Source organism: Aphis gossypii, chromosome 1 (genome assembly GCF_020184175.1).
Source record: "Aphis gossypii isolate Hap1 chromosome 1, ASM2018417v2, whole genome shotgun sequence".
Classification (NCBI taxonomy): Eukaryota; Metazoa; Arthropoda; class Insecta; order Hemiptera; family Aphididae; genus Aphis; species Aphis gossypii.
In genome coordinates, this window is record NC_065530.1 from 9995615 (window position 1) to 10015667 (window position 20053).

Consider the following 20053-nt stretch of genomic DNA (forward strand, 5'->3'; position numbering starts at 1 on the left):
TTTCTGTTTTTGTTTCTTCAACGATATTATTTTACGTATATTCTTGCAAACTTATTTGCAAAATCCATAATATTGTTAGATTTATTATTTATTATGTACTCGTATAGTAAAACTGCGACCAAATAACTACAACAACGCAGTGAATTACTATTAAAATAAAAAATGTCATTTTCAGTCATGCTTTTATAATAAGCATACTTGCTTTAGTAGAATTCTACTGCGGTCGTCGCAGTCGATCTTTATACTATGTATGCTTATTATAATATATTTTCATACGCATTCCCAACGATCGAACTGCTTCTTTAGTGGCTATTTTGTATGAAACTATTTTTTTTTTATGTAAAATTTCACGAAAGCACATTGCGTGCGACTTTCTCGTATACAAAATGAAGCCGCGCCCTTATAGTATAAAATACCAACCCCTCACGAGATTGTTCGACCGTTTTCTTCTCAGTTCACATTTTTGCCTTTGGCATTTCATTCGTATATATAGCATACCAGATAATCGTGCGATTTTGTCATGCGTTATTCTCAGTCTATCGACTCGATGTGTGGAAACCAGCACCGCTGCTGGTGAAAATTCTATGTATTAATAGTATTTAAATACTTATATATGCCAATAAGGTGATATTATGAAATAATTTTTTATTTAGAGTGCGGAGTAGAATTCAAAATATCGCGATGACTATTAACTGTATTTTTTAAAACAAATGAGTGTTTCGAGATAATTTATATTGGTGCTATGCAACAGCTAATGCTTATAAATATATTATTATACTTATGCGTTAAAAAAAAAGTGCATTTTATATGTGTTAATATAGTATAATACATTAATATATACGTACGTCGTATAAACGTGCCACTTTTTCATATTTTACCGTAAGTCGTAGATTCTAGGCGATACCTTAGTCGGAACAACAAGTACCCGTACGTTATTGTTGAATAGTCGGCATAATTTTCAAAGTGCTGCACACTTTCACTCGGGTTGAACAATTGGTGAATGGCGATCGCCGGTCGGCATATATGATATATACGAAAAACAGTCGAAAGGTCAAATCTGGCCCGCTCAAAATGCGTGGTATTGTAACTATAGTAACTACCCCGCTGAAAAACCGAAACGAATCGCCAGCAGCGACATCCGTACTCGATCGTGTATAAATAGATCTATTCGTACGGACTCTAAGTACGTGTTTTGGTGATTTATACAGACTACAGAGGGATTCTTTTGACAGTGGACGTATTTATTACTGTTTCGAAAAAGATATCTCGTGGTGTCGATTGTGTATTAGGAAAAAATTAATTAACTATAATTACATAAATTTATATTTAAGATCAATTTTTTCAAATTCGTTTAGTTAAGCTCAACTGTCAGTAAAGTATAAAAATAATTATTTAAGAAAAAAAAACGAAAAAATTAATTTTAGCTTCTATTGAATCATAGTCGCCTCTATTACGTATTTTGTTCGCATCGGATAATTGATTATTATTCGGTCGATCCTCCGCTCCCCGTTGCGAATTCGTTTGCTGGACGCGTTATCTCCAGATCTATATATTAATATACATAATACTACACTATAATGTATAGACTATTCCACGACGGTTATGAAATAATTAATTCATCTGGCGGTAAGAATGGTAATTAACGGTTGTAACCTTTTTTCACTGCAGTTTATAAATGTGAAGTACCGTTCTAGAGGGCGAAGGGGAGATAGTTAACCTTAAAACGCATATAAGGATAACACATTTTGTCGGATTTCGTACAAACTTAGGCGTGATGCGCGTTACATTCTATTGCAATAATTCAAAATATTGTATTATATTTTATTTTATGACATATTTCTATGGAATTATCGTTTTGATTTATATGTATTTCACTGTATGTACTCTCGTTATTTTATTCTTCGGTTCGATGTCTTCGTCAAGTCACCATCACTACGATTGGGTTTTTAACACGTTTGTATCCATATTATCATGCGTCATTGTACGATAACAACAATACGACGAATGACAACCGTGTGTATAACAATAATTATTTCGATAATGTAATGGGATACTCTGCTCGTATTTACTATTTGGATCAAAATGATCATCTATATTGTTGCGCATACTATATAACCGACCGGCGTAAGAGCATACAATAGCTTTTTTTATTATCTGTATAGGTGTTAAATTATTATGAATACCGAAACTGTGTTAAAGATAAAGAATAATAACTTGTTAAATCCATAATGATATTTTAAGTTTAAATTTATGATTATTACGATCACACGGCGTCGAAGATAGGCTGTCGGAAGTACACCACAGTCGCCGGTCCATTTATCCAAGAATCTATAATTATTTCGTTTGATTATACATTTCAATCATAAAACTATATTTTCACGCCATTGTTATTGATAAAAACCAAAGACTCCTATAATGCTACCTAGTTATTCGTTTAAACGAAAAAGTTGTAAAAACAGCTAAATTTGTGTTAGCAAGAAGTCATACGCTCGCGGTTATTAATAGCTACTTTATAGTTATATATAAAAGGAAAACGTAACTGACTGACTGATCTATCAACGCACAGCTCAAATCACTGGACGGATCGGCCTGAAATTTGGCATATATATTAGGAATAGCTGTTACGGCGTAGGCATCTTCTATATAAGAACAGATTTTCGAAAATTCAACTCCTTAATGGGTAAAATAGGAATTTGAAATTTGTAGGAAACCTGATCGCAAAAGAAAGAAAGAAAGAATAAAATCTAACCCGGAGAACGCTAGATAATAATTATAACCAGTAATTCCGAATTCATAAATCTATATGCAGTAAAACTGTCCCTAAATGACGCCTCCCAATAGTGAACCTATTTTAGGAACTGGGACATTTCCGATATTTTTCAATGAGGAAGTCTCCAAGTAGCGGGAATCGTTATTAATCTTAATTTAAAAATAAAGATAAAACGCCGAAACGATAACAGTGAAACCTATAAGAGCCTATAGTTTTGTGAGTATTTTTATCCTGCACACACAGCAGTAAATTGTCTTGTGCTGTGATGATAATAATAATTACCATCGGGTCGTGCTATTAGCCTATAAACTATAATTCATGATAGATACAAACCGAAATACCGAATATTTCGAATTCAGACGTGTGCATAGAATTGCCAGCAAAAAGTCTCGTGGTGCAGGTGCACTTATATATATATATAATACAGGATAATGTAGAACACGAGTTTAGTTTTTAGATGAAGAACGTATGTACATTTTGTAGCAGATGACGGACACGTTAGCAGGTGTGAATAAAAAGCGAACACCGCTGACATCCTGTATGCATAATAGTGTGCGATATACGTATACGTACGATGAAAAGTATGCGATTTTATTTATACTTACCAACAGGTGGACCAGTGTCTGTGCCAGCCAATAATGCACCGATTGAAAACGGCTACACTACACCAGCCCGTCGCCGTAAATTCCGCTAAACGTTTATACGCGAATCTTGGGTATGTATAAAATTTGTATAATAATCATCGATGCCCGGCGGAACGTAATACAAAATACTGTCGTGTACCTATATAGTACCCGCGCCGTTTAATTGTATATATAAATAAGATGATACGGACGGCGCAGTGTGTGGAATGTGTGATATACATAATATAATATATGTTAATTAATTGGAAAATCGGTAACCTTGTGGTTCGTGATATTTTGCGAGTATCTAAACGCAATGTAAAATATAACAATAGTACAATATATTATCACTAATTCCCTCATAACCACTTTACTATATGGTTTACAACAATGACAAAAACATTTTTGTTAATTGTTTAAAATATATTATATAGTATTGCATACTCATGGGCGTATTCAGACCTTGTTCGCAGGTCGTGCACAACGGTGGCATGTTGAAAGGGAGTAGGTTCCTGCACTCCCCCCCCACCACCCCTAAAAAACAATTAGGTTTTGGTTTAAGAATACGACCCCCAAATTTCTTAATAAGCTTTATCATTATTATATAATAATGATTAAATCGGTTTTACTTTTTTATTAGGAATAAAAAAACGATATTCCTTAATTATTCAAATAATGTCTCGTATAATAATTGTGAATATTAATTTTGAAGTATATAGGTACCTACTTGCATTTTTTTGTAGATAATACGTTATTTATCACGATACATCAAATTATGTAACGCATTATCTCGTGGTTTACAGCTGTCGTGTGGTGAAACGTAGCTTGCTGTTGCTCGTAAGATTTTGATTATTTCAATCGCTAGTTATTTGAAAAGTGCATTAGTCGATAGAGAACAAAAAAACCGAAACGACGCCCCCGCAGGACCGCGGTATCAGCGACAGGTGATGCGGGGAACGCGTGGTGCGTTCGTCGAACGAATCATATTTTGTCATTCGCACGACATCACGATGCGCGGCATTACATAATGTCATTATATATTATTACCTATAATAGTATAAAATATTATAATCATATTGTTATCACACGAAACGCGCATACGACTGCGGTCGAACACTCGGAAGAGTTATAAGCTGCAGTATTATAGAGGTATACATCATTGATTTATCACGTTTGGTTTTTTTTTCTTAAAAACATAACTATCGCGTATAGTGGCAATAAATATGGGTTTGTATAGTATCCATACGAATGTGTGTACTGCAGCAGTATACTCATCGTTTACTAATACACGCGGTGTTAAGCGGTGATATAATATAACAATTACAAATAATAACCTTTTTATAAACGACTGCGGTGTGTTTGTAGACCGCAAGAACACGGCTGCAGTTGCTCTAATGTTGTGTAACATTGAATCGCGAACTCTTCGGCACGCTATACGACGATATAACATAATAAAATAGCCCATAAGGTATCCCACAGCCGTTAGGTATATACCTGTATACACCGCTCGTGTACCTACGTTGGCATCGCGTTGCGTACAATACGTCTTCTAGCCGTGTAACGGTACATCTAACATAATATATTGTATTTCCTATATAATATATGTATATACGCACACGCGTGTGCGTCGTTAATTTTTAATTATATACATATATATAATGTATACTACTTCCGAGGTCCCTGCAGCGCGATGTACCTATATTACACATTATCCGCCGTATACCCATAACTATCAACACGACGAAGCGAGTTAAAGGTCATTGATTGTTCGTGAGCGATATAATATATAGTAATATATAATATTATTATGTATTTCGAGTCTCGACGATGTTATATTATAATATGCAGACGCGCGCCGTATCATGAGCTGTAGTAAATATTCTAATACGCGTCTATACGCCTATATTTACGCCGGCTATATAGGTATTATGTACAATATTATTGTAATACGTGTACGGAAAATCGTAAAATAACGTTTCGATGTTTCGGTTGCAGGTGATTGTTCCCGACACGAGTTGCTGTTCGGTGTTCGTGATTTGCAGACGCATAATGTACATATTAATATGTAACGAGTAAACAGCTAAAACGATGATGACGACAAAAACAGTTAGGTTAACAAATGATAGGTATACAGAACGGACTAGTGCGAAACGGTAGTATTAATTATTTTAGTAAATAAAAAAATAATAATATTCGTCATTCGTCGTTCAGTATAGGTCATAATAATATATTATATTTTAATATACTAATATGAACAAATTAAATTAAAAATAAAATATGATAAAATATAAAAATCGAGTTGTGTAAAGTAAATAATATTTTATGACGTATAGTTACTTCGCTTCGAGTTTCTATCAAACTAAAATTATTATTTTAATTAAAATATTCAATTTCATCAAGATTTGTACCTACTTGAAATACAAAAAAAAAAATTACATTTGTAATGTTGAGATTTTTTAAGTTTCGATAAGAACAACTTTGAGAAACACTGTATAAAATTCTCAAGCCATAGCTTTTAAATGCAAATTTTGATATACTTTGAAGTTTGAATAATAAAATAATTTGAAAAAACTTTTATGATTTTATCGAAATTTGTCATTATTTGTACATCAAACGTTTAACGTATCTGAGAAAAAATTATGACCATGTATTATTCATATTTTTAAATAACTATTTGAATAACTTATGATAAACCTTCTATTATGATGTTTTCAAACATTTTGGTTGAAAATATTTTATTAAAAAATGCATATAAATTATATATAGTTTAAAGTATTCAATATATATGTATATTGTATGTAATAAATGTAGTCTAAATATTTTAAAATTATGTTGTTTATACGCACCATTATTGGCATTACTATTACATACTATGTAACTATTAGAATACATTTTAACCAGTATTTTCGTCGCGTTTTTTAAATAAATAAAAATCATATTTTGCTCTTTAAAAACATATATTATATAATATATTTAGTTGTTCATTTATAACACACTTTTTGTATGCTTATCTAGTATTTATGCACTAATTAAAATATTATAAGATAAATACAGTAAATTTATTTATACACTAACGCCAAGGTTTACGTAGTATACCCTTTGTACACAATAAATTAAAAACCATTTTTATATTGATTTTATAACATAATTATTTCTGGTAATTTTAAAAGAATATGGAAATTTTAAAACTTGAAAAAAAGGCTTGCAATTTAAAAAAGAATAAGAATGAGTTAATTTTAAAAGTTATTATGTTAATAAACAATAAAACAAATGACCTGTTGGTAAAGCTTCGTGCACGAGTTTCAGGTACATTACACGATACTTATATAATTACTATATTGTATTATTAAAATACATTGAATATTATATTACTATATGAATCCTATTGCGAGTAGGGTGTTATTTTCCCAAGTCCTTAGAAGTCGTCGGGGAATAGTAACGTAAACACTGTCTGGTACCGGTCTCACACAACTCTTCTGAATTATTGTCTAAAACGCATAATAAAAAAGATAATATTTAATTAATTACTATAATACTATGTTACTATATCACAGAATATTGCGAGTTAATACGTATTTCTTTATTAGTCGAAGAGTTAATTTAAGGGTGAAACCCAAGGGGTTAGATTAGAACACTTATTGAACATTGATTATTCATAACATTATTATTTTAAATAATATTATATGGTGCTCATTTTATTATTTTTATTCTTAATAAGAATTAACAAAACTCGCTACTTTAGTCTCTAATACTTGTAAGTGAATCTAATAAATTTATACTCTCTATTGTCTGATTACGTATACTTTTATAGGTTGATTAAAGGTTAGATTTCCCTGCAGCTGCAGCATTTAAACATAAAATTTTGTCTACGTCTAAACGCGGAGTGAGGGCAATGTGGTCGAGTTGTTTAACTATCCGGTAAGTTTTAACATTAAAATGAAACCATATAATAGTACAATTTATGAATTTATATAAATATCATAGAAGACAATACGGGACTTAATTATTTATTCGAGCGACCTATTATCATTATTATACACAATTTAAATGAAATGATTTCACAAAATACATACAATGTTCTTTATTTCAAACTATAAGTGATCCATCCCCCTACCCCGCGAAATCAGACCTAACCTATAACCACCCGAAGATAAGCTCCTGACGTAACATACATATTGCCGCATACTGCATACTACCTACCGCACATCTCATATCATAATCGTCAGCTTGTGCATCACCTCCTTCTCCTTATACCCACGTGAATGCGACCCGCGAAACTTGTGAAAACGATCAATACGCGTCCGTCGCGAGAGAACGGTTAAAAACAATATCGGAGATGCGGCAGTCAGAGAAATGACGAAAACAATATTCACTGGGGCGATGGTATCGCGAAACGTTGTAGTAATATAAACATTCCTTTGATATTTGTAAACCGGCGGAAATAACGTGACTTATAGCGGTGAAGAGTACTATATGAATTGCATAATCGATAAAACTGTAAATAGTATATTATTTTACAGTCATCTAGCTGAGTATATACATACGAACAAATGTATTTGACTTATCATTATTATTTATTATCATTATCTTACACCATTTAACCGTTATTAATGTTATTATAATATAATACTATACTACAATAGTTTGTGAGGAGAAATAAACCACTAATGATAGAAACACGTCTGGTAGCGTCATGGACTATGGTGTTATAGTAGGTGATATAATAGTATAATATATATATGATTTCTCAACACTTATCAATTTATAGTGTTTGTACGTTGAAACAATGCACGTGGAACTAAATTATTCCTCGCAAAACACATTGTTTAGAGCCAATAAAAAAGAAAAGAAATTGACAAAAAGTATTACGGTTTAAAATACCTACTACTCAATACATTATATTGGGAGGTTATTTATTTATACGTTCTAATTTTAATTTTAGCACGTAGATGAAATAATTTTTTATATTGAATATGGCTTCGTACCAAGCTCAAAAAATATACGTATACAATTCTACATTTCTACACAATATACTGTCTTAATACCGGCAACGAGTTGTCGACACTCAATATGAATATTTGCATTAATTATTATTATGTTATATGGTGGTGCACCATGCAAAATGATGGAAACGTATAGTTTTTTGAAATGGACAGGTGTATAAGATATAAGACACAATACTCACGGTCGACTAAATGCTTAGTGAACAACAGTTTATCGTCTTTAATGTCTGTCCTTTGCTGCACTGCTGGGCTGTAAAACAGTCTTTTATCAGTAATTTTCACCGAAACGTCTGATACTGCTACGGAAAGCTTTCCGGGATTTAGATCCCGTAACCGAAGCGAAGTTTTTACTGCTCGAAAATACTTGTCTAGGGTCGTTTTACCGCCAAGATTGCATCTGGACGTCCTGGCCGTTGGTGATTTGATAACTCCAAATACCGACTTCGTTTGCTGTGCGCTACTACTATCGACCGGAATAGAGGTATTTGCTGAGTATTTCCTGCAACGAAATTCAGCTACTTCGGGCAGATTTTCCGTGTCCCGGTGAACCCGAAAATCAGACGGAGCCTTCAAGTTGTTTTTTATTAGGCGAGACAATCGACCTATGACCGCATCCGGAATTACGGGTTCAATATTTACTGTCGAGAAATTCTGTTCGGATATCCGTTCAAATGCAACATCCAACTGACTTCTCGTCGTCGTCGTCGTCCTCGATATCCTAAAACCAATATAAATTTAATGCAACAATTTCGTTGGTTAGACCTATAGCATCTAATAATATCTATTATATATTTCATTAGGTATTACATAATTTAGAATATTTAAATTTTCCAACAAAAATAATCTTTGGTGACATTGTTCTTATTCATTATTTCTATGCAAAAATTAATTAGGAAATGCTCTTTGAGTGCTTTAAAATACACAATGAATTCAGATTAACTCACTCCTTAAATCATGCTCTGAATTTAAACACCATTATTTTGTATTTTTTAAATTTTTTTATATGTTTAATATATTTTCGAAACACTATTGAAATATTATACCTTGAAGAGAACAAGCAACGATTTTTATTTGTACTATGTAAATCCGCAAAATGTCTCTGTTTTGCATCAAATCCTGAGGATGAGATTTCATGTTTACTCTCGACGTGATATTTTTGTATAACATCGAACGAAAGGCGTTTTTTTGTACAACTGAGCAAGGATTAAATAAAATATATGTTATTTTAAACAAGAATCATATTTATATATTATTTTTATGAGTTCAAAATTAATAATAATATTCTTACTATTTCTTCAATTTATAAGGATTGACATTTTCTTTGTTTGCCAATAATTGATCTTCTAGATAATAACATTTAAACTTATTTATGAAACTTAACTTTTAAACTTAAAAAATTAATAGTAACAATACAGCTGTATAGGCGTTTATTATAACGTTATCCACGGGCATTTGAAAAATGTACACATTTTTCTATTTAAACCGTATTTTTTAATCTCATATATTTGATATATTGTAGATTATAGAAAAAAACTGTGTAATTACCTCCTTTGTATCGATTTATATTTTCACATGTGATTTGATTAAATTCTGGAAGACACACACCTACCATCGATTTAACGTCGTCCACTTTTTCTACTATTGTCAAGTTTTTATATTTCAATTTCTCATTTAAATAACTGTCTTTTATTGGGTATCTCGTTTGCGTGCTAAAAATATATATATAACTAAAAATGCACTGTGCCTTATATATTATAATACAATTTTTTCAACATTTTATAAACGTTAAAATTCCATGATATTATTAGGGCATTAGGCACACAACTTCATAAAATATCATAAATCAAGAATTATTAACGATGTCTTTAAATGGTATACTACTATACTATAAAGACTAAACTGTTATTGTTGTATAATTAATTCCGAAACCTATTAAATACATGTACCAGGTACCTATTATACTTAGTATATATTATTATATATTTATATTACTGTTCCGTAATGAAACGAATAAACTGTTTTGGTATTTTCTTCTATGACTCTATGTTACAAGAAAAGTGTTTAAAATAATTATAATTATAACCGCTATGCACTATAATATAATATGTTTATAATAGCATTACATAAAATACATTGACTTTGTTTTATACAAACTGTAAACAAAACCTATATTAATATATTATATTATATATCTACTAAATATAGGTGTGCATCAATTTATCTAATATTCTATAGCAATGGCAAATATCAAAATTCGATAAAATACTAACGTTATACCAACATAAATAACCGAAAAATTATAATAATAATAATAATACATACGGTTCAATAACTTCAGTCATAATTTTATTTTTTAAATTATTATTTTTTTGAATTATACCTAAACATAAGAATATTGTTTAGCTTATTTAAATTAATTTATACGCACAGTTTTTAGTAAACAATTCCAACAGTTAGATATCATTAATTAAAAACAACTCACTTTCTCTGAAACAACACTTCTCTATCGCCGAATCAAATGCTTAGAGATGACATGATTATTATCTTCAGGTACGAATAAATCACCGAATACGTCGTCATTTTTTAACCTTTGATATACAATAATACGCTTTATGCAACAGTGTTTAATTATATAATAGTAAGTAGGTGTATAACACAATATTTGAATACTTAAAACTTACTCATCGTAACAAAAATAATTATTTGAATCGTCTTTGTCGAATTTAAAATATTCATTTGACTGACCTATTGCAATAATAAATTAATAACAGCGTAGAGCAACAGTCTTATTATTGGATTTAAAGATTTTAAAATATTAACCGATAATAATTTAAGCATCTTACCACTGTTTTGGAAATAAGTTTTTGTTTTGAACATTTCGCCTGTAATTCTCCGTGTTGCAACACTACTTTCATTGGCCCAACGCTTTACATCAGTATTTATATCCTCTTCCACACGCGGTTTATTCATGACTTTAGGGTCTTGATCTTTCGAGGTAATATTATGTAAATATTTTTTAATATTTAACTGTGTTTTGTTTTTATTGCCTTGTTTCACTACTTTCGAAGTTCGCTTCTTAAAAAGTATACAACGATAATTCAATAAGTTAAAAAGCAATACCTATATGATATTATATAGATACTTCAATACTTATTCACACAAAAAAATATGTTACTGAATTAGTATAATACTTTTTTTGGTGGAGGAGAGAGGACATTTTTCAATGGTGATTCGTCATTACAATTATCTTTACTCATTGATTCTTTGACATGTTCTTCGTGATTGCTTGGTTTAAACTTAATCTCAATATCAATTCCTACTATAAAAATAAAAATAGAATTCTTATAAATAATATTATATAGGTATATATATAGAGAGACAGAGCATTATTAAATATATATAATATGTATATTCAATTTTTTAAACTCACCCCAATAGTCACTTATTACACAAATAGTAATTTCATAGTTGAGTTTATCCGAAAAAAAATTATTTTGTAAAGGTGTAGTCATATTTATGACTCCCCTTTGTTCCAAAAATTGTTCATTACTAGAAAATATGATAATTTACGATGATATCTTATAATTATGATTTATGAAATTGTAATACCATTAGGCATTAGTATTTATTTATTATATTAATAATATTATACTACCGTATTTGTTGAACTTTTAGCAGACGATTTTCAGAATCACCCACTAAAACCGATACAGTTTGAAATAGTGCGTTTGACGAAATATTATCGTGGTCAATTAAAATGAGTGTTACGGTAACTAATTCTGAAAATTCATCAAAAGTTGTACGCACTTTATACATTGGAATTTGTCGAATAAAGTTGTGTATATGGTTTCCAAATGGTGGCTGTCGCTTAAGGAACTGGGAAAATAGTAAAATTTAATCGTTACTCATTATATTATATAAATGTCAAATACTTGTTAGGTGTAAATTTTTGTTTTTTATTTTGTATATTTTAATTAAAAAATATTTACACTGATACAATAGAAAAAGCCATTAGCCATTTTTTTACGCATTTAGTATTTTAGTTATAGACTTACAATGTCATCTATAAATAATAAAGTTAGTTGGTTATAAACGAACTTGGAAGGTACAATTATAAAATACAAATAATTTTTAATCGGTTTATGAGGATTATTTATTATTTATTTTGTAATATTGATTTATTTTTGAAATGTATATACATTTATTTTTCCTCTGTTATTAGTTTATTACATTACTTTTAAGTAGTTTTAAATATTTTAATTCTTAAAATGATCATAAAAAATATTTACTACATTTCGGTTTGTGGATATTGATTAGTGTTATGATGAAAATCAACACACACCGTATGGTAATTAAATAATTAATTATTGTTCATTATTCTTTTAAGTTTTAAAATTAATTTTGTCATTTTTTATTTAACCTATACTATGTACAAGTGGTTTGACTCTTAGGTCAAGGATAATAAAATAAAAAAGAAGCGTCCTATTTGTGTAGTGTCATCATCACAACTTCTATGCCCATTTATGGGTCTATATAAGATAAACGGAAAAGTTACTATATAGTTTATAAGTACCTATAGTATAAACATCATATTCATTAATAAACTAGCTGAAGGATGTTAATAAATAGTTTAAAAATACACGATTAGTCATATTTTCTGATAAGTTATTTATGTACATAAAAATTCATTATGAAATATAAAAGGTATTAACAAAATATTAATAATATTAATTTTATCAAAACTGTATTCATTTATTTATTTGAAATTAAAAAATTTTATCTTACCCGTTCTAAATCTCTAGGATCTGTATCCCTAATTGATTTCAATGTTGTTTTTCCATTTAAGACAAAATCTTGTGATAATACTTGTCCTACTCTTGGTATAAGTTTTGAAACAAACTTTGATTGCTCCCATAATTTTGTTGTCACGCATTTTGCCAAAATGCACGCGACTCGAGCAATCTCGAATTTTCTACCTTGAAACATAATTTCTCTTAAGGCTAAAACATATAAATATCTCAGTTACATTTAATTTAAACACCATACACTGCAGCCTATACCTTTAGTCAATCGCGTAGAAATTAAAATTATTTTATTCGCGTCTTGTGCTAGTGAACTGTCCGTAATTTTTAACGTCCCCAAAGTCGCTTGTAAAAGACTATTAAGGACATATAGGTTTGAAATCATATAATAAAAAATCACATAGTACAATATATAAAACTAACTATTTTAAATTAAAATAAAATGTTACCAATTAATTTTAGTTTCTCGAGTATTTATTCCTTCTTCGATGGGAAATCGTAAAACATCTGCGCCTGGTAATTTATTTTTATTTAAAATATTTAAAATTCCCTTTTCGGTTCTTCTCAGTTTGATGTACTCGAATTCTTTAGAATGAGACAATAATTGTATCATATCATTTAAGTTCTCAGTTCCTTTTAACTAAATTAATGTCAACAATATCTGTCATACGTATATTAACAAGAATAATATGGCATAGTAATTAAAATTATTATTTTTGGTCCCCGTATAGATTGACGTCTTATTTTATTTTTATAAACTCTAAATCTAGGATAATAAATCTCATAAACAACTGTAACGAACATATTTTATACGCGTTAACACGTGTACATACTTATAAATTTAAGTATTAGCAGTCATATGAATTGTATCATTGAGCTACATTTTAAAACTATTAGGGCATGAATAAATTAATAAGTCATTCAAGAGTATAGTTATTAGACTTAAAATAATTTTGGAAGACTCGATTTTATTTCATAAACTATAAAAAAAAGATATTTTCTGTAATATAGACGATAACAAATATTATATTATTATATTATAGGCAATGTCTTGATTAATACTATATAATATAATATAATATTATATTTAATATTGGGAATACATTAAACTTACTTGCATAAAGTTGTTCATTGTTGCATAGCTTATTGAATACTTAGCCATTATTTCACATTCTGGTTTTGAAATTATTTCATTATTTCCATCGATAAAATTAATTAATCCAGTACGTGCTAATTCTTTGATTTCCGCTATACACAAATCTAAAATTTTTAGTATTGACTATCAGATTATAAACTATATACCTAGTCAGTATTTAATACAATATTATCAATGGCATAGGTATATTTAGATAAGATTAGATTAGGAATTATTCATTAGTCTAATGCAGATTTTAATAAAAATTTCACAATAAACATATATCATGTTCTATAAAACATAAGATATTATGATAAAAAATATAAAGGTAAGCAAGTGTGTTAAAATATAAATATTTAAAAATAGCTTGTAACCGATGTAAAAACCACTAAAGTGAATACACTATAATATGATACACTAACTTTGTAGTCTATTTTCTACTTCTTGGACATTAAGAGTCTTGATCATTCCGTAATTTTGAGGTGATTTACATGCTCGGACATACAAAAACGTTGATCTTATCCAATCCATTGCATCCTTAACATTGTAGATCGTACCCAAAAATATCTCTGCATTCATGTGTTCAATCAAGTATTTATGGAGATGACTCTCCATAAATTGATTGCCCATCAATATTTCTTCGTACCGACTCTATGTAATAAGTAATTAGTAAATTTAATCACATTAAATATTTCAGTAAAAATAGCTAAATAATAATACTATACACAATATACATACAACGTATAAAAAAATTTTTTATACTCATTTATTTATTAATTTGTATAGAATCATGTTTAACATACATATTATTTTTTGCGTTATTAAATAAAAATATTCATACTGTAGACTTCATATTATATTTATACTATTACTACAGTATGTATAGAATATTAATTATCAATATTCAAACTGTCTGTAACTTTTGTATACAAGCGTTTTCTTTGTCAAATAGTTTTGAACCTATACTATATAAAATTATGTGACCTAACCAAACAAACATCATCCATCATACGATTTATGTTTTTTGGGTTTATTTATCTAACTATTTTTCTAAAGTTTCCCGGACTGTAACTAATAAATTACTTAATAATTAACATCGATTTGTAATTTAAAACAATTAGAAAAACGAATAACTTATTCTATTACTACACAAGATTTCACGATTAACTACATTATATTAGCACAGTATCAAACAAGTGATCCCCTCACCTAAACTCGTGTTTAATAAATCACTTTCAGACATTTAACAAGGTAACTCAACCAAAACTACTGACTATCTTCATTCTTCTTAGTGAGCGTAAGATTTTAATCAAATAATTTCTAAGTAGCTTTACAATGGTTCGCTTAGAATGTTTTATTTTAAACCTTAATTCTACAGCTACAAAATTAAAATTTTTAAATTTATATTTTGCACATTTTATATAGATTGTAAGTATTATAAAGTTCATGTTTTTCTAAAAAAATTATTAATAGAGATTACCTACATAAATTAACTAATCTTTTCTATACCTGTAATAAATCATATATTATATATATATACCATATTATCATATACTAACAGTAGTAATTACTTAATTAATTTTATTTTAAAATTATATGTGTAGTATATAACATTATACACTTATATAAAAAATAATATTTTATCTATAATATTAAAATAATTGACACATGTTAAATTATATAGAATACATAGATAGCAAAACATAAAATATATTATAATATGTTATTCTTGTACTACAGCAATATTATATTGGCACGTTTTATTCATATTGCGTTATCCCTGATTCGTTTTGAAATAAGTTATTATATGTAGGTAATCGTAAGTATATACATAATGTAAATTGATTAATCATTTTTGACCCCTATCAGTTTTCATTCAAAAAGCACTTAACGTTCAATAAAATAAATTATTCTTAATTTCTGATTTAATGACATTCAAGTAATACTACTAATACTATATACCTATTACCTATATATTATTATAACTGCTGATGGTCAATGCTTATACAATGATTAAGTGGCTAAATTAATAACTATTAGCAATTAATAATATAATATTGAATGTTTCGATTTTTGGGTACTTTAAATTTTACATATAGATTCAATTCTTAACTTATGTAATGACTCACTAGATACTTATCGTAAAATTTTTCACTAAATTTTTACTTCACTTCTTAACCGTATATAATGTACACTTATATTTTTTCTATGTTTCATTTATTATTTATTTATTTTCGTAAAGTCGTGTTTGTCTATTTGAATAAATAAATAAATTTATACGATAATTATGCAATATAATCTTAGATGAAGGAGACATGATTTTTATGTATTTATTTTTTCTTATTCTTTATATTTACGCAACTATTTTGAATAATATGTAGGTACCTACTACTTTTCTTTATTTTTAACGACTGAACCTCAATAAATATGGACGACCTCTACCCATAGATTTCAGTATAATAAAACCATGCATTTTAAATAAATGTGTTATTTTAAATTAAATTTGTTGTTTTATTATCGATTAATATTATAAATGTATTCAATTGCCTCTTATAAACAGATATATATGAATTATAAAGATTAAGTATATTTATTTTTTTACCTAAAAATATAACTTAGACATCTATCTTTAATATAAAAATATCATCGTCAAAAAAATGATACATAAATAAACTAATTGAAATTCGAAAATATCTAGAACGATATGGCACAAATGTTTTGTAAAACGTATAATTACAACATTTAGAATTGAATTTTTTTTTAAAAAACGACGATTACGTTTATCATATCAAAACGCGTGTATGTGAAGAACGTATAATGTGTAGAATAGGATTACACTCTAGGAAATATTACAATGAGACAATCGTAATACTCGATTACATGACATAAGTACGGATTAAAGTCGGGTTTTTATTTTTGTATTATTATTTTTTATAAAGCGCATTGTTGACAGAAAGGTGTGTATGATCAATCTACTTTCACACTAATTCTAAGAAAGGTTTTGCCATTCACAAAGGTCACAAAATAACCTCTGTGGAATATTATGTACATATACCTACTTGGAATACCTAGTTCTAACTGGTATAATGAATAGGTACTATGTGGTAAATGCATTCTACCTGTGTGTATATAAAACGAACACATTTAAAGTGTTACATTTTTATAGAATACCCATGGAAAAGTAATAAAATTCAAATTTATAATGTAATTTTTTTTGCTTTGATAAAAATGTATCTTAAGTTCATCATAAAACTATTATTGTATACTGTACAATGTACCTATATATTATAATAGGATTGATCTATAAACATATTATTACCAAGGCTGGGCAAGTTAATGATTTTTTTTTAACTTAGTTAAGTTACGTTAATATGCATCAATAAGAAAAAGTTAAAAGTTAAAAGTTAATAAAATTTTTGGTTAACTCAGTTAAGTTAAAAGTTTATACATATATTTTTTTTAACTTTTTAATAAGTTAAAAGTTAAAAACAAGTTATTTTTTTATATGTTAGCGTTAGGTTAGGTTTATTTATAATTTAATTATTTATAAAATAACGTAACTTAGATTTTATTAAAAATAACTCGTTATTTATTAAGTTAATATCAATAAACATCAATTAAGTTAAAAATTAAGTTAATGAAAATTAAATTCAAAAAACTTTTAACTTAACTTTAACTTTTTAATTCGTTTATGCCCAGGCTTGCATAATCATGCTCAAGTCTAGTTCATATCTAGGCAGCCGTTAACTGTATCGTGTACTTTTTATCGATTTTATTGGTCCGTTGTAATCATTGTATTTAAATAATCATGATCTACCGGGAATTAGGCGGAACTCAAATTTTGAACACGACGCAATAAGCGATAGGCGATGTCGTAGCTGTGAACCCGGCTTTCTTCGTAAAATTACAAGAATTTATGTTTAAATAATAGCAAATTATATAATACCATTATGTTAAAAAATTATAACTTTGTATTTTCTATGTAAGTATATCTATAAAACAGAACAGGTAGATTAACCAGACAAATCAGAAAAGTCTCGTAACTTTAAAAGAGCGAGTAGTTTTTCTCTATTGTCATACTATACATAACTGTCCATTACATAAACCAAGATCGTGTTTGGATTTAATTGAAACCTTCAAAATGAATATTTTACTAGAAAACAATAGTGATCTAGCTTTGTATAATTGCCTCCTTATAATCATATAATAATTGATACATCTCGAGTACATCAAATATAAAGGATTTACGGTTTATTTTTTTTTATCTTTCGGCTTTATCGCAATACCAACGGCGGAGTTCAGACTTATTTTCTTCGGCCATTTCCTAATATGGCGGAATCTATACAACATAATATGAGACTAATACCTTACAAACGTAATATGTAATATAGCCCATGATTACATATTGTTTGCACAGTATATTATAGAGTAGACAATGGAACGTTTTTCGTCCTTTTTATCCTATTACTAGATACAAGTTACCGATCACAAAAGAGTAGAAAATAATGAATGAATCAGCAAACGTTCTATGTAGGTATGTTTAAATTGTTGAATGTACGTGATCCCGTCTCTTATTGCATGTATAAATTGCTACAATATTTACACAATAAAGTGTAATTTAAAATAATTACATACACCTATGAATACGTGTAATGTATTTAAATACATTAAATATTAATATACAACAATGTTTTGTCATTAAAGAAAATATTGTAAACCATAATAAGCAATGAATTATGATAGTTATTATAGTTAATACCAGTACCTACATAAGTTTATAATGCACTGTTGAGAACTTTCCAATAATATAACTAGGATAGAAATAGTAAATACTTGTAATTTATATTAAATACAAAATAAATTGAATTTGGTATAATACTATAATACTACTATTACTACTATAGTACTATACGAGGTATTTTAAATATAATATAAAATAAAATTGGTGCGAGGATTATATAAGAACTTTATACGTAATCCTCCTTCATTTTTGTCACACAATATTTTAAAGATCTCTACAGCTTAGTCCAGAATCTACATAGAATCATAGATAAAATATATTAAATATTTAATCTATGATAGAATGAAGTAGATTATGCACAGGGCGATTCATATACCTAGGTTTTAAATAGATAAAAGATAAATATAAAACATTCTATAGAATATTATACTATTTCATTTATTTCATATACTTTAATATTCACTATCTTAAATTTTGCACTTAATTTACTTTTATAATTAAATAATTAATAATTATATCTTAGTTGTAAAATCAACGTTTATTCAAATGATGTAATTTAGTTAGTTTCTATAATTTGAAACTGTTAACTATTAATTGTACTTTTACCCCGCGAAGTGTTTATAATAAATAACTAGTAACTACCAAAGTACCAAACAAACTAACTTGAAACTATTCAATTACATACCATTTATTATACCGTCTTTAGTTCAGTGTACAAAAACATATATAATAAGAGATTAGTTGGACTAAACATTAACGCTAAAATCTAAAGCTTTATAAGGGACACACTCCATAAACTGAATGTACACACTTCAATATAATTATAATTTGTTACAATATCCCATCACTTCAAATTCATCAAGTTAGTGTCATGGCGTAATACTATTTAAGAGAGTGTTACGTGTTTATGGACGAGTGTGTATTATTTGTTATTTTACTATGAGTTATGAAATTTTAAAAGATCAAACTATAAGGAATA

General features: G+C 28.3%; 1 protein-coding gene across 1 annotated transcript in view; it reads right to left on the minus strand.

The window, feature by feature from the left end:
• Window positions 1–6341: 6341 nt before the first annotated feature.
• LOC114125657 (probable ATP-dependent DNA helicase HFM1) overlaps window positions 6342–20053 on the minus strand; it is a 28471-nt gene continuing 14759 nt past the window's right edge. Inside the window, 18 exon segments of the mRNA XM_050198547.1 lie at window positions 6342–6881; window positions 8579–9114; window positions 9440–9589; window positions 9685–9739; window positions 9942–10105; window positions 10719–10776; window positions 10879–10920; window positions 10923–10984; window positions 11078–11141; window positions 11240–11471; window positions 11588–11715; window positions 11827–11945; window positions 12052–12272; window positions 13182–13396; window positions 13457–13554; window positions 13648–13838; window positions 14313–14458; window positions 14756–14984. Of these exon segments, the coding sequence (XP_050054504.1) occupies window positions 6793–6881; window positions 8579–9114; window positions 9440–9589; window positions 9685–9739; window positions 9942–10105; window positions 10719–10776; window positions 10879–10920; window positions 10923–10984; window positions 11078–11141; window positions 11240–11471; window positions 11588–11715; window positions 11827–11945; window positions 12052–12272; window positions 13182–13396; window positions 13457–13554; window positions 13648–13838; window positions 14313–14458; window positions 14756–14984 (2799 nt within the window). The 3' untranslated portion in view covers window positions 6342–6792.